This window comes from Podarcis pityusensis (assembly GCF_964106645.2).
Source record: "Podarcis pityusensis genome assembly, chromosome: 8".
NCBI classification, from domain to species: domain Eukaryota; kingdom Metazoa; phylum Chordata; class Lepidosauria; order Squamata; family Lacertidae; genus Podarcis; species Podarcis pityusensis.
Window position 1 is genome coordinate 58,801,403 of NC_138033.1, and position 13,109 is coordinate 58,814,511.

Sequence of the window (13,109 nt, forward strand, 5' to 3'; positions counted from 1 at the left end):
GCGACGAGCGTTGCAGGATGACTCCTTCGCGCAAGCAAAGATGGCAGAGGTGCACAGGGGCACGGCAGCGACCGACGAGTTCCAGCTGCGAGATGGTTTGCTCATCCGTAAAGGGGCCATCTACGTGCCGGGAGACGAACTTCGCGCCAAGGTACTGCAGCAGCTGCACGACGCGCCCACTGCCGGGCACTTTGGCAAGGAGAAGACGGTGGAATTAGTAGCCAGAGACTTCTGGTGGCCCGGAATGAGAGGGGAAGTCGCGGACTACGTGGCGAGGTGTGACACCTGCCAGAGGGCCAAACCAGTGCACAGACCGCCGGCCGGACTGCTGGAACCGCTGCAAACTCCGTTCGAACCATGGGAGAGAGTGGCCCTGGACTTTGTCACAGATCTGCCCAGCTCGAGGGGCAAGACGGCTGTGCTGGTGGTGGTGGACTTGTTCTCCAAGATGGCACATTTCATTCCGTGTGCGAAGGTGGCCACGGCGGAACAAACCGCCAAACTGTTCATAGACCACGTGTTCAAGGTTCACGGTCTGCCGCGGTCTATTCTGTCCGACCGAGGGCGACAGTTCATCTCGAACTTCTGGCAGAGGCTGATGGGCTTCCTGAACGTCAAGATCAACCTGGCGTCGGCTAGACACCCGCAGACCAACGGGCAAGCGGAGCGGGTCAATGCCATCATGCAGCAGTACCTGAGATGTTATGCGAATCAACAGCCTGCGACGTGGGTGGATTACCTGCCTCTCGCCGAGTTCGCCTACAACAACACGAAGCACGTGTCCACGGGGGTCACGCCGTTCTTCGCCAACAACGGGAGGCACCCCAGAACCTTCCCGGGACTGGAAAGAATGGGGGAGGGGGAGCCGCAGACAGCAGATGCGTTCACGTCGGAGTTGCAGGAGGTCCACGATCAGCTGCGGCGGCACCTGGAGCTGGCTAAACACGCATACAAGGTACAAGCGGACAAACACAGAAGGGTTGGCGAAGAGATCCATGTGGGAGACTGGGTCTGGTTAGCAGCCCACGCAGTGCCGGCCAGGTCGTTGGCGAAGAAGAAACTAGGGCATAAACAACTGGGGCCCTACCAAGTCGAAGAACAGGTCAACCCGGTGGCTTTCAGGCTGGCTCTTCCGGAGGGTTCCAGAATGCATCCGGTGTTCCACAGATCGGTGCTCACTCCCTACAAGGCACCTCACAGGTTTCAGGAACCAGGAACGGCACCGGGTCCGCTCCGAGAGAGAACCGGGCAAGGGGGAGTGGCACAGGAGGAGCGCATCAACGAAGTCACGGAGATTTTGGACTCCAGATGGGGGGAAGAGGGGGTAGAATACCTTCTCGCCAAGGAGGGCACCCCGGCCAGTGCCAACAGCTGGGTGCCGGGCTACGCTTTAGACGAACCTCTGCTCAAAGAAGAGTTTCATGCCCTCTTCCCACATAGGCCAATGCCAGCAGACTTTTTCGACGACTGGCTTTTCACGCCCACGCTTTCAGCCAGCACATTCCGGGGGTTCGACTCGGACGAGGAACCGACACGTGACGCCCGTTCCCCGGAGGGGTCACCCTCGGGATCTGCTTCAGAACCCTCGTATTGGTGGGATGATCGACCAGAGGAGCAGTTCCGCAGAAGGTGGCTGGAGGGTCCAGGACGAGCAACGTCTCCAGAAGGCAACGAGGGAGAGACGGACATGGACGTTTTCGGGGACGACCCGGGTTTCGAGCACGGCGGCACAGAGATGGAAGCGGAGGTGACCGTCGTCAACGAGAGCAGGGAGGAAGAACCGGAAGACTTCGGATGGCGGCCCGACACGGGAAGCGAACTGTATCCGACATTCGTCCCCCTGACACAGCAGCACCCAGATCCCGCACCGGAAGGAGGGGAGGGGGGAAGAGGGGGCTTCGAGGGGGGGATGGATGTCAGGGGTTCAGGAGCAGAGGCAAGGGCAAGGGAGGAAACAGAGAGCGAGGGGGAGGAGGCAGAAGAAAAGATGAGTGATGACGACGACCCGAGATCTCCGAGTCTTTCCAGTGAATCAGAAGATTCACAGAAAGGAGCACCAGTGGCCAGGGCAAGGGGGGAGCCTAGGGGGACACCCCAGGAAGATAGAGCCAGAGGGGACTCAGAGGGGAGCAGTTGGAAATCGGGACCAGCGTCACCGCCAGAGAGCAGGGAAGAGGAAGGGCGCCAGGGGTCAAGCGCTGGCAGCTCACAACAGGGGGGAGGGCACGAGTCAGGAGTGGCCACACCTCCATCGGGGAGCGAAGAAACGGTCAGACGGAAGGTGGAAGGTTGGGCGCGCGCACCAAGTTCAAATGCACAGGAAGGTGGCGCAGTAGGCAGCCCGGAAAGGGAGCCAGGTCCTAAAGCCCGCCGAAAGGAGGGAGAAGAGTCAGGGGGGTCAGCGTCAGCGTCAGAGGAATCCCGGAAGGAAGAGACCCCGGGGGGCAGAGGGACCCAGAGAAGAACAGTCAGGCGGAAAAGGTGGAGCAAGGCTAGGATATTAAGTTGGTGTACAAAGGGCGGAGACTCAGATGGAGCTTCGCCGATCTAACCATGAGACGTAGAGTTGCACGCAGCAGCTTGAGAATGGAAACTGTAACTCAATAAAGACTTTTATTTAATGATCGCTGGCTAGCGTGATCCTCTGTGAGCTAGGATCTGGAAGCAGCTCTGACAACATGTGACAAGGCTCCACAGAAAAGTGCTAATAAACAAAAGATTGGGCCAGGAATTTATATCTTCGGACAGAGTGAAGAAGAGAGGTGTGGTGATATATGCGAAAGAGAGCCTGTCACCCAAATTCTTATTTAAAGATGAACATGGAAGAATTTTGGCAATTGAGATACAACACCAAGGAGAGAAACTTTTGATATTAGGAATCTACGCACCTAACGAAGGGAAATCGGAATTCTACAAGAAGTTGCATGAGACTATGCTGGATTATCTGGACTATAACAACATCATAATGATGGGAGACATGAATGGGGTCGTATCAACCAACATGGACAAGTCACAAAGTCAAAATGTTACAAAAGACGGCAGACTACCTAAAACTTTTTTTTGAAATGACAGACAATATGGATTTGATTGACATCTGGAGGACAAAGAACCCCCTAGGAAGAGAGGGAACATTCTTTTCTGAAGCCCAACTGACCTGGACAAGAATCGACCAAATATGGATATCTAGAGGCCTGGCACCTAAGGCTAGAAAAGTGGAAATCTGCCCAAAGACCTGCTCCGACCATAATGCAGTAAAGATGGACATACACTATTACCAACCGGCTCTTTTAGATGGAAGATGAATGACAATTTGCTTAGAGATCAGGAAATTACCAAGAAGGCCCAAAAAGCTTTGAAGGACTATTTTGAGATAAATATGAACACCACGGTGGAAAAAAGAATCGTCTGGGACGCAAGTAAAGCTGTAATGAGGGGATTCTTGATACAACAGAATGCTGTAAAGAAAAGGACACAAAATGAGAAAAAAGACAAGATTCTGGACAAAATAAAAGAATTAGAGAAGAAGCTAAGATTAAACCCGAAGTCACAGCCAACTCTGAGAGAAATTTGCAGAGTTTGGAGAAAATGAAGGATAAAGTGCGAGACTGGTTACATTACGCTCAGATTAAAGAAGTTTTTAAAAATGACAAGAAACTAGGGTTCCAGGTGGAGAAATCGAAACTAGAAACAGAACTGTTAGAACCAAAGACTAAGGTACTTTCAAGGATGTATAACTTGCTGTTAAAATGGAATACACAAGATGAAATGGTTAAATCGGCCATGATAAGGTGGGCACAGGACATTGGGTATAATATCATGTTTGAGGACTGGGAAAGGTTGTGGAGTACTGGGTTGAACTTTACTGCATGCAATGCTTTGAAAGAAAATGTAATGAAAATGATATATAGATGGTATATGACCCCAGTCAAACTTGCAAAAATATCCCACCTGTCTGATAATAAGTGTTGGAAATGTAAAGAGAGTGAAGGAACATTCTTCCACCTCTGGTGGACCTGCCCTAAAGTGAAGGCGTTCTGGGAAATGATTTATAATGAACTGAAAAAGGTATTTAAGTATACCTTCACAAAGAAACCAGAGGCCTTTCTTTTGGGTATTGTCGGCCAAGGGGTGGTAAAGAAGGACCGGACATTTTTTATGTATGCAACAACAGCAGCAAGGATACTACTTGCAAAGCACTGGAAAGCTCAAGATCTACCCACACTGGAAGAATGGCAGATGCAACTGATAGACTACATGGAACTGGCCGAGATGACCGGCAGAATTCGCGACCTGGGAGAAGAGAAGATGGAGGAGGATTGGAAGAAATTTAAGAATTATTTACAAAAATATTGCAATTTGAGTGAATGCTAAGCAGGATGCTAGATCATAAATAATTGAGCACCACTAACTTAGATGACTTGAGATAATAAGTGAGATTGAGAAAATATAACCCTTTTTGAGAATTATAAGATTATAAATATATAGATGGGATACAAGAATGTAAATAAGATAATAAATTGCTGGTAAAAAGTTATAACGATGAAAGTGGGAGCGGGAGATGTGAGGAAGTCCAAAAAAAAATGTGAAAGTATGTTAAGATATTTGTTATATTGCTTGTTATATTTATTCTTATTGTAAACCCCAATAAATATTTAAAAAAAAAAAAAAGGAACCAACTGGGCATAGTGGTGAGTCTATGGGAAGTATGGCAAGCATAGAGAAACCATTGCCCTGCTCTGCTCAGCCAACTGACTCTTCCTGTTCTGTCTAGGTCTTCCCGGATGAATTTCACCTTCAGACCTTGAACCCTTTTCTACGAGCCTGTGCAGAGTTGCACCAAAATGTGAATGTGAAGAATATCATCATTGCTTTAATTGACAGGTGCGTAAGGAAGCATTTTAATTACACTGCAGGTGGGGAGGAAACCGATAGGCACTCAGAGAGAGCAGGTTATCTATCTTTTCCCAGTTATGAATTTCTCTTCATGGTTTCCAGGTCCTTTGCTCCATGCAGTCTTGTTATCTTAAGCAAAAAAAGCCCCCCTGGTACAATTCCTTCCAGTGATTGGTGGAGCTCCTGTGATGTCATGGAATGCTCACAACCTTTCTTTGGAGGCTGGCAAGACTTAACCCAGGGAAGTCTTATAGACAGTGTAGCTTTCTGTTGGGATTAAAACACACAGTTGGGGGTTAAAAAAAGGAAAGCTGGTCTTGTTGGTAAGAATTAAATTGGACTGGGAGTTTGATAGAAAGTGGAAGCAGGGGTAGGGTAAGCAGTAGACTGAGAAGAAGGAGCCAGAGTGAAGGCTGGGCAAAAAGGCTGCAGGAAAAGTTTCATTAAGGGGGGAATGCATGTTGCTGCTAAGCTATATGCTGCTGAACTCCCAAAGCATGAAGATGCATATTTAAAATACACAATATAACGATTCCATCAGAATAAACACCCACAATTAAAATGTGCGAAGAAGCAAGCCAGTTAAAACAGCACGGCAATTAAAACTGCTTAAATAGCCATTATAAAACAGGAGGTCAGGTCAGGTGGAACGCTTGTCTGCAGCCGGCGTGCTTTTCAAGAGCCCACTCTGCAAAATCATAATTGAGGAAATGAGGTTTTATCTGATCTTTGTTTTTGTTTTTTGGAGGGGGCAGAAGAGATCTAGCATTGGCAAACCAGAATAGGGATTCTCAAGCTCACATGTGGCCCTCTGGATCTCTCTCTCTGGCCCTCGGGAGCCTTCCCAGGCCATAGCCCTCACTGCCCTTACTTCACATCTTCCATGCGTGTTTTTGCCTGCCTGAAATGTGCCCTCGAAGTCTAGTAATGCCTCTTGCTTGCCTGCGTGGAGGGCATGTGCAGAAACCAGCCTACTGTGCAAAGGTAAAATTTATATCCCTTGCTCTGCCCACGTTTGCATGTGGCCCCCAAAAGGTTACCCAGAAGGTAATGCGGCCCCCGGACTGGAAAAGGTTATCCACCCCTGCTTTCAACAGTAGCAGTTGCGTGCTGTTGGCAGGGAGGAGGGAAGGATGTCTGCAAGCCAGCAAAAGCTCTTGTCTATTCCGACAGCTTGCCAGCAGGATTGGGGCATGTGCTGTTGTCAGAAAAGAGTATTGCTGGGTTTGGGTGCTTGGAGGGCAGAAGAAATAAGACACATAGAGGCAACAGGAAGGTTGAATTTCACACGGATTGTTAAGCTAGCCAGCCATGCCTGTTTTGCAGGTTTTGGCATGGTGGTTTGGGAGATGTCGAAGCAGAGTTCTGCCATTCCCTCTTGCCTTTCTCCGTTCCCTTTCTGCAGATGGATAGCTGTGGTTGGAGGCAACAATGCTTCTGAATGCCAGTTCAGGAGGGGAGACGGCTCTTGTGTTCTGGTCCTGCTTGCTGGATTCCCATTGCAGGCATCCGGTAGGACGCTGGACTAGATGAGCGATGGGCCTGATCCATCAGACACCTCTTTTTAAGTTGTTGGTTGCATCCAGCTAAGCTTTACTCAGAGTAGACCTACTGAAATGAATGGACCCCAATTAAGTCGTGCTCATACGCTTCTACTCCAAGTAGGTCTGTCTAGTGTTGGATACAAGCTCAGATGGCAGCGTTATCAGCATCTTTCCAAGAAATGTGTGTGGTTGCATCGGTGTCTGTGTTTATAAAGCTGATTGCCTTTTAAACATTGGCAAAAGTTTGCTTTTGCATGGCGGGCAGGGATAAGCTGTGCATTTGTGTGGGAGCAATGGGTGATTCAGCCGCTCGGAGTGAGCTGAGCGCCTGTATGTTTGGAGGTGGCTTTGCTTTGACGACCTCTCTGACTCACGCAGAGAGGTTTGCATTGCTTCTGGAAAAGCCTTTGTACAACCTGAAGCAGGCAACCTTTGGGTGACTTTTTGTACTCTCTCGCTTGAGTGTTTCCCCCGGTTATTTCTCTGGAACATCTAGTCCTCTCTGCAGCTTGAAATGGCGAGAGATGCGGGTGCAAACCATCCATTTATTTCTCTATTTCCAGTGTTAAAAGCCCAGCGCTTGACAGATTCCCCACCCCCCCAGTTCATCCTTTTGGCATCTAATGCCTCTAATGCAGGGAGAGACTGACTTGCTCAGTTTGCTGGCTTAAATCTGTGGATAAGTTTGCACAGATCTGGTTTTTGAAGGCCTGTGACCTGGCCACCTTCGGAAGCCAGTGGCGGGACCAGGGGGAAACAAAAAATATGGGGTGGCACAGGAGGGGCAAAGTATATTTCTAGGTGGGCAAGAAATTAAAATAACAGTGTATGCTAATGACAGGTGTTCAGAAATGGGGGGCAAGTGATGGGATGAGCTCCTTGTTAGCAGGGGGCATTTCACTGTACCCTTTTTGGTGCCTGATAAAACAGGTGGCACTGTGGTCTAAGCCACTGAGCCTCTTGGGCTTGCCGATCGGAAGGTCGGTGGTTCGAATCACCATGATGGAGTGAGCTCCCATTGCTCTGTCCCAGCTCCTGCCAACCTAGCAGTTTGAAAGCACACCAGTGCAAGTAAATAAATAGGTACTGCTGTGGCAGGAAGGTAAACAGCATTTCCATGCGTTCTAGTTTCCGTCACTGTGTTCTGTTGCGCCAGAAGCGGTTTAGTCCTGCTGGCCACATGACCCGGAAAGCTGTCTGTGGACAAACACCTTGGCCTGAAGCAAGATGAGCGCTGCAACCCTATAGTCGCCTTTGACTGGACTTAACTGTCCAGGGGTCCTTTACCTTTTACCTTAAAACAGGTTTGTTTAGACACAGATGTTTGGAAAGTTGATGCGAGTTTTAATCTGTTTTTGGTCTATAGTTGTTTTACCTTTTCGAATGTCTTAATCGGTGTACATTTTTCTTAGTGATTTTATTGTTTTATCATTTTTGTAAACCTCTTTGAGGTTTTTTCTTTCTTTCTCTCAGTCAAGTGGTGTATAAATGTGAAATGACAGAGAAGTAAATAGAAAAATAAATAATGACCTAGAGTAAAAATTAGATGGGCATCGTCAACTTAAAAGATGCAATCCTGCCTCAAAAGTGAAAGAGCAAAATGTTTACGAAGTGTCTGGGATCAGTTTCTGGCAGGTTTCGCTTACTGCAGCAGAATATTTGGCCGCACTCAGAGGTACAAATGCATGTTGATCTGAGCAGAAGGACATAAAATGATTGCCCTGGCAGATTTGGTAATATGGGTTCAATAAAGGTTTTATGCAAGCCGCGGTAGAAGGAGCAGCACAGGAAGATTTGCATCTCTGACTCAACCTCTCCAAAGCTTCAGGAGCACTTACATTTTTGGACTCCAACTCCCATCAGCCTCGGCCATCCTGGAGAATGGGTCAGGAATGATGGGAACTGTAGTCCAAGAATCTGAAGGGCCACACATACTGATATAATGCTTCCTAATGTAATGCCCACAGGGGCTAGGAATTGTAAGGCGGCAGCTCACCATACATTTAAAGTGCATTCAACACATACTGGAAGCACTGATTTCCCGCTCCAAAGAATTCTGGGAAGTGTAGTTCCCCCTCATAGACTTACAATCCCCAGTACACTTAACAAACTATGGCTCCCAGGATTCTTCGGTGGAAGCAATGTGCTCTTAAATGGGCGTTGGATATATTTTAAATGTAGGATGTCTGTACGCTCTTGAAACCTAGATTTTACTTTGAGAGGAAGTAGATGCTAACGCCCCAACTCTCAAGCACCCTGACTTGGGAAAGAGCTTCAGTGGGTATTGCTTATGAGTAGGATTGGCCTGCAAATCACATTTCCACAAACTTCCTTCCCACTGCTTTAGGCTTGCGCTCTTTGCTCACCGAGAGGATGGGCCAGGGATCCCTGCTGACATTAAGCTCTTCGACATTTTCTCCCAGCAGGTGGCTACTGTCATACAGGTAAGTGGAGAGTTTGGCCACTTCCCTCAGCGGTTTTTAAAAAACTCGGGCTTACTCTGGGTAGTCCACAAGTGCAGCTGCTGAGTCTGACGTCCTTGCAGTGGGCTTCGGAGACCCTTCAAAGTGGCATCTACCGGCCCCACCTCTGGTGTAGGGCTGGTGGGTGTGGCTTACCTGAAACAACTTCACAGGCCAAATGGGAAGGTGTGGTGGGCCAAATATGGCCTGCAGTCCAGAGGTTTCCTGCTCCTGGTGAAGTTTGTTGAGGGCATCTGAAGGCAGCCCTGTTTAGGGAAGTTTTTAATGACTGATGTTTTAATGTATTTTTAATCTTTTGTTGGAAGCCTCCCAGAGTGGCTGGGGAAACCCCAGTGGCTGGGCGGGGTATAAGTAATCATTTTTTATTATTATATTATTATTATTATTATCAGCTCCATCCTAGCTTCCTTGGGTTGCACGGGAAAATCTGAAAGATTCTTCTAAGCCTGTTTCTCCCAAACTTGGGTCTCCAGCTGTTTTTTGAACTACAGTTCCCATCATCCCTGACCACTGGTCCTGCTAGCTAGGGGTGGTCGGAGTTGTAGTCCAAAAACAGACCCAAGTTTGGGAAACACTGTTCCTAAGGGTAGTGTGACCTTTTGGTGCACTTCCAATTCCCCAGTTCTGTGATTCTATGAAAAGCCTCCCTGCAGTTAGGGTCCCTGACTGCTTAATGCAGAAAGGTTGGGACAGAGGAGCTGGTGTTGGGACTCACTTTATGCACCCCTAACCCATTTTGCAGTGGGGACGCGGGTGGTGCTGTGGTTTAAACCACAGAGCCTAGGACTTGCTGATCAGAAGGTCAGCGGTTCGAATCCCCGTGGCAGGGTGAGCTCTCATTGCTCGGTCCCTGCTCCTGCCAACCTAGCAGTTCGAAAGCACGTCAAAGTGCAAGTAGATAAATAGGTACCGCTCTGGCGGGAAGGTAAATGGCGTTTTCCGTGTGCTGCTCTGGTTCGCCAGAAGCGGCTTAGTCATGCTGGCCACATGACCCGGAAGCTGTACACCGGCTCCCTTGGCCAATAAAGCGAGATGAGCACTGCAACCCCAGAGTCAGCCACGACTGGACCTAATGGTCAGGGGTCCCTTTACCTTTAACCCATTTTGCACCTTTATACATCTGTCCTGAGTGCCTCAGCAGTGCTTGTGTGTGTTAAGAAGGCATTTGGGAATCCAAAAGAGTCTCCGTATGAGTGCCTCTTCCAGTTCTGATGCGTGTAGGCCTTTGACGTGGACATCTTGCAGAAGTTGCACAAGCCTGGGCCTGAGCAGCGTCTGAAGGAGAGAGCACCTGTCCCGTCCCCCCCACCAATGCTGCCCTGTGTCTGTGCGTGAATTATAAATGTAATAAATGCAAGTGCCCTTTCTGCAGCCGCCTGACATGCAGATCTCCTCTTTATTTTCCCCGCGCTGTCCGCAACTCCAGTCTAGACAAGATATGCCTTCGGAGGACGTGGTGTCGCTTCAGGTCTCTCTCATTAACCTGGCGATGAAGTGCTACCCGGATCGTGTTGACTATGTCGACAAAGTGCTGGAGACAACGGTGGAAATCTTTAACAAGCTGAACCTGGAGCAGTGAGTGGAGGCCGTCTGGCTCGCGGCAGAGCAGGCCGCGCTCCCTGCTAATTGGGGGTGGTGGGCGGAAGGGGACCGAAACCAATTAAGTCTGCCTGGCTAAATTGGCCTGGCTCTTTTTCTTCCAAGTGCAGCAGATGGTTCTGTCCTAACAATGAATTGTTGCTGAATGGCTGAACCTTGACAACAGGAGGTCTAAATGTTTGCATTGGGCAAATATCACTTTGCTTCTAGATCTGTTTCTGCTGTTTTTCCCTCTCTATTGTCCTGAGATGTCAGCTTCCAAAAGTGGGGCCAGGGGGTAGAATCCATTTGTTGTTTTTCTCCGGAAGCCAGAGGGCCCTTGAGTGTCTCCTGCGGCAAAAGAAATGAAGTAGAAGTAGAAAAAAGAAAAGAATATTGAGCCTAGGGAAACTGGTTTATGAAACCAAACTTGTCTGGAAACCAAGCCCTCATGGGGTCACATTTAAAGGAGCTGGGGATATTTAGCCTGGAGAAAATGAGTCTGAGAGGTGGCAGTGTAGAAATCTTTAAATGTACAAAGGGTTTTCTCAGGGAAGATGGAGCAAGCTTGTTTTCTGCTGCTCCGGAGAGTTGAACCCGAACCAATGACAAGAAAAGAGATTCCAACTAAACATTAAGAAGGACTTTGAGGGTAATTGCTGTTTGACAATGGAACAGACTAGCTTGGAAGGTGGTAGACTCTCCTTCCTTGGCAGTTTTAAGGCAGGCGTTGGACAGCCATCTGCCAGGGAAACTTCAGTTGCCATTCCTGCATTCAGTTGCCATTCCTGCCATTCCAACTTTACAATTCTGTGAGAGTACCAGAGAGCTCACAGCCCTTCCATTCTCATGTTTTTACTCCTGGTTTACTCCTAGGCAACCTTTATTTCAGTAATATAATTTGGGGGCGTGGAGTCACTTTGTTCCTGTTATGAAAACAACTGGGAGTCAAGAAATCCTTTGCTGCTCTGCTGAAAATCACCCAGAAATCTACCAACAGATCCTGATCCCTCCTCTTCTTCACCTGTGTCCTAAACTATAGGAAGCCTGATACATGCCAGTCCATTGTTGCCTGCTTAATTCTTAATTCATTTCTTTTTTTTAGCATCGCCACAAGCAGCGCTGTATCCAAGGAGCTGACAAGGCTCTTGAAGATCCCGGTCGACACCTACAACAATGTCCTGACTGTCTTGAAACTGAAACATTTCCACCCGCTCTTTGAGTACTTCGACTACGAGTCCAGGAAGAGCATGAGTTGTTACGTGCTCAGCAACGTGCTGGATTACAACACGGAAATCGTCTCTCAAGACCAGGTAGGGAAAGAGCGTAATGGAGTTGGCAGGACCCGTACTTCAGAACTGCCCCCTCCCTGTTGGCATGAATACCTTAGTTGTATTTCTTTCGGTGCCTGCCTAAAACCTTTGGGCTCGTGGCTGTTTGATCCAGGCCAGTATGCGTTGCATACTGAGCTGCAGGGAGCATGAGCTGGGCCTCACTGCCCTTATCCTCCGCCTCCTGCAGGTAGATGCCATCATGAACCTCGTGTCGACGCTGATCCAGGACCAGCCAGACCAGCCGGCTGAGGATCCAGACCCCGAGGATTTTGCAGACGAACAGGGCCTCGTGGGCAGGTTTATTCACCTCCTCCGTTCCGACGATCCTGATCAGCAGTACCTGGTATGGCTTCTTTAAAGCGTTGGAGTGGGGCTGCTTCAAAGAGATGCTTTTTCATCTAGTTCAGCGGTGGGGGAATGCAGCCCCCCCCAACCACTCTTTCTGACCCTTGGGGCTCTCCCCAGGCCACACCCCCTTCCTTGGCCACACCCCTTAGTGGCCCTTGCTTTACACTCCTGAGCACAAAAGCAACTGTATCCTAACTTGTGATTCCCAGCAACTGCCATTCAAAAGCCTTGCTGCTTCTAACTGTGGAGGCAGAGCATAGTCATCAGCCCTCAATAGCCCCCTCCTCCATCGATTTGTCAAATCTTTGTTTGAAGAGAGCCAGCGTGGTGTAGTGGTTAAGAGGGGTGGACACGTCATCTGGGGAACCAGGTTCGCTTCCCTGCTCCTCCACATGCAGCTGCTGGGTGACCTTGGGCCAGTCACACCTATCTGAAGTCTCTCAGCCTCACTTACCTCACAAAGTGTTTGTTGTGGGGGAGGAAGGGAAAGCTGCTTTGAGACTCCTTAAAGGGAGTGAAAGGCGGGATATCAAGTCCAATCTCCTCCTCTTCTTCTTCTTCTTCTTCTTCTTCTTCTTCCATCCAAGTTGGTGGCCATCCCTAGCTCCTGTGGGAGGGAGTCCCACAGTTTTAATACTGAGCTGTGTGAAGGAAGCAAACCTGATACTTATTTTAAACTGGAAGGGCTGAGAACTGAACCTGCATGCAAAGAATCTGCTTTGCTACTGAACTGTGGATCCTCCATAGCCATCCTTCTCTCGTGCATGCACATTGGCAAACAAGATTGCCTGCTGACTTGTAGAATCGTAGAATTGTAGAGGTGGGAGGTCACCCCCCCTCCTGGGTCTTCTAGTCCAGCCTCCTGCGATGCAGGGATCTTCCAAGCCCAGGTTGATGCCTGTTATTTAGTTGATAAAGCAGGGTGTTTG

The 13,109-nt window shown here is 48.9% G+C and overlaps 1 protein-coding gene across 1 annotated transcript in view; it reads left to right on the forward strand.

Moving 5' to 3' along the window:
• Positions 1-13,109, forward strand: part of VPS35 (VPS35 retromer complex component) — a 37,271-nt gene that overhangs the window by 17,087 nt on the left and 7,075 nt on the right. Inside the window, exons 8-12 of the mRNA XM_081015522.1 lie at positions 4,772-4,881; positions 8,785-8,881; positions 10,347-10,495; positions 11,604-11,811; positions 12,020-12,175. Coding sequence (XP_080871648.1) covers positions 4,772-4,881; positions 8,785-8,881; positions 10,347-10,495; positions 11,604-11,811; positions 12,020-12,175 — 720 coding nt within the window. The remainder of the gene's footprint in view (positions 1-4,771; positions 4,882-8,784; positions 8,882-10,346; positions 10,496-11,603; positions 11,812-12,019; positions 12,176-13,109) is intronic.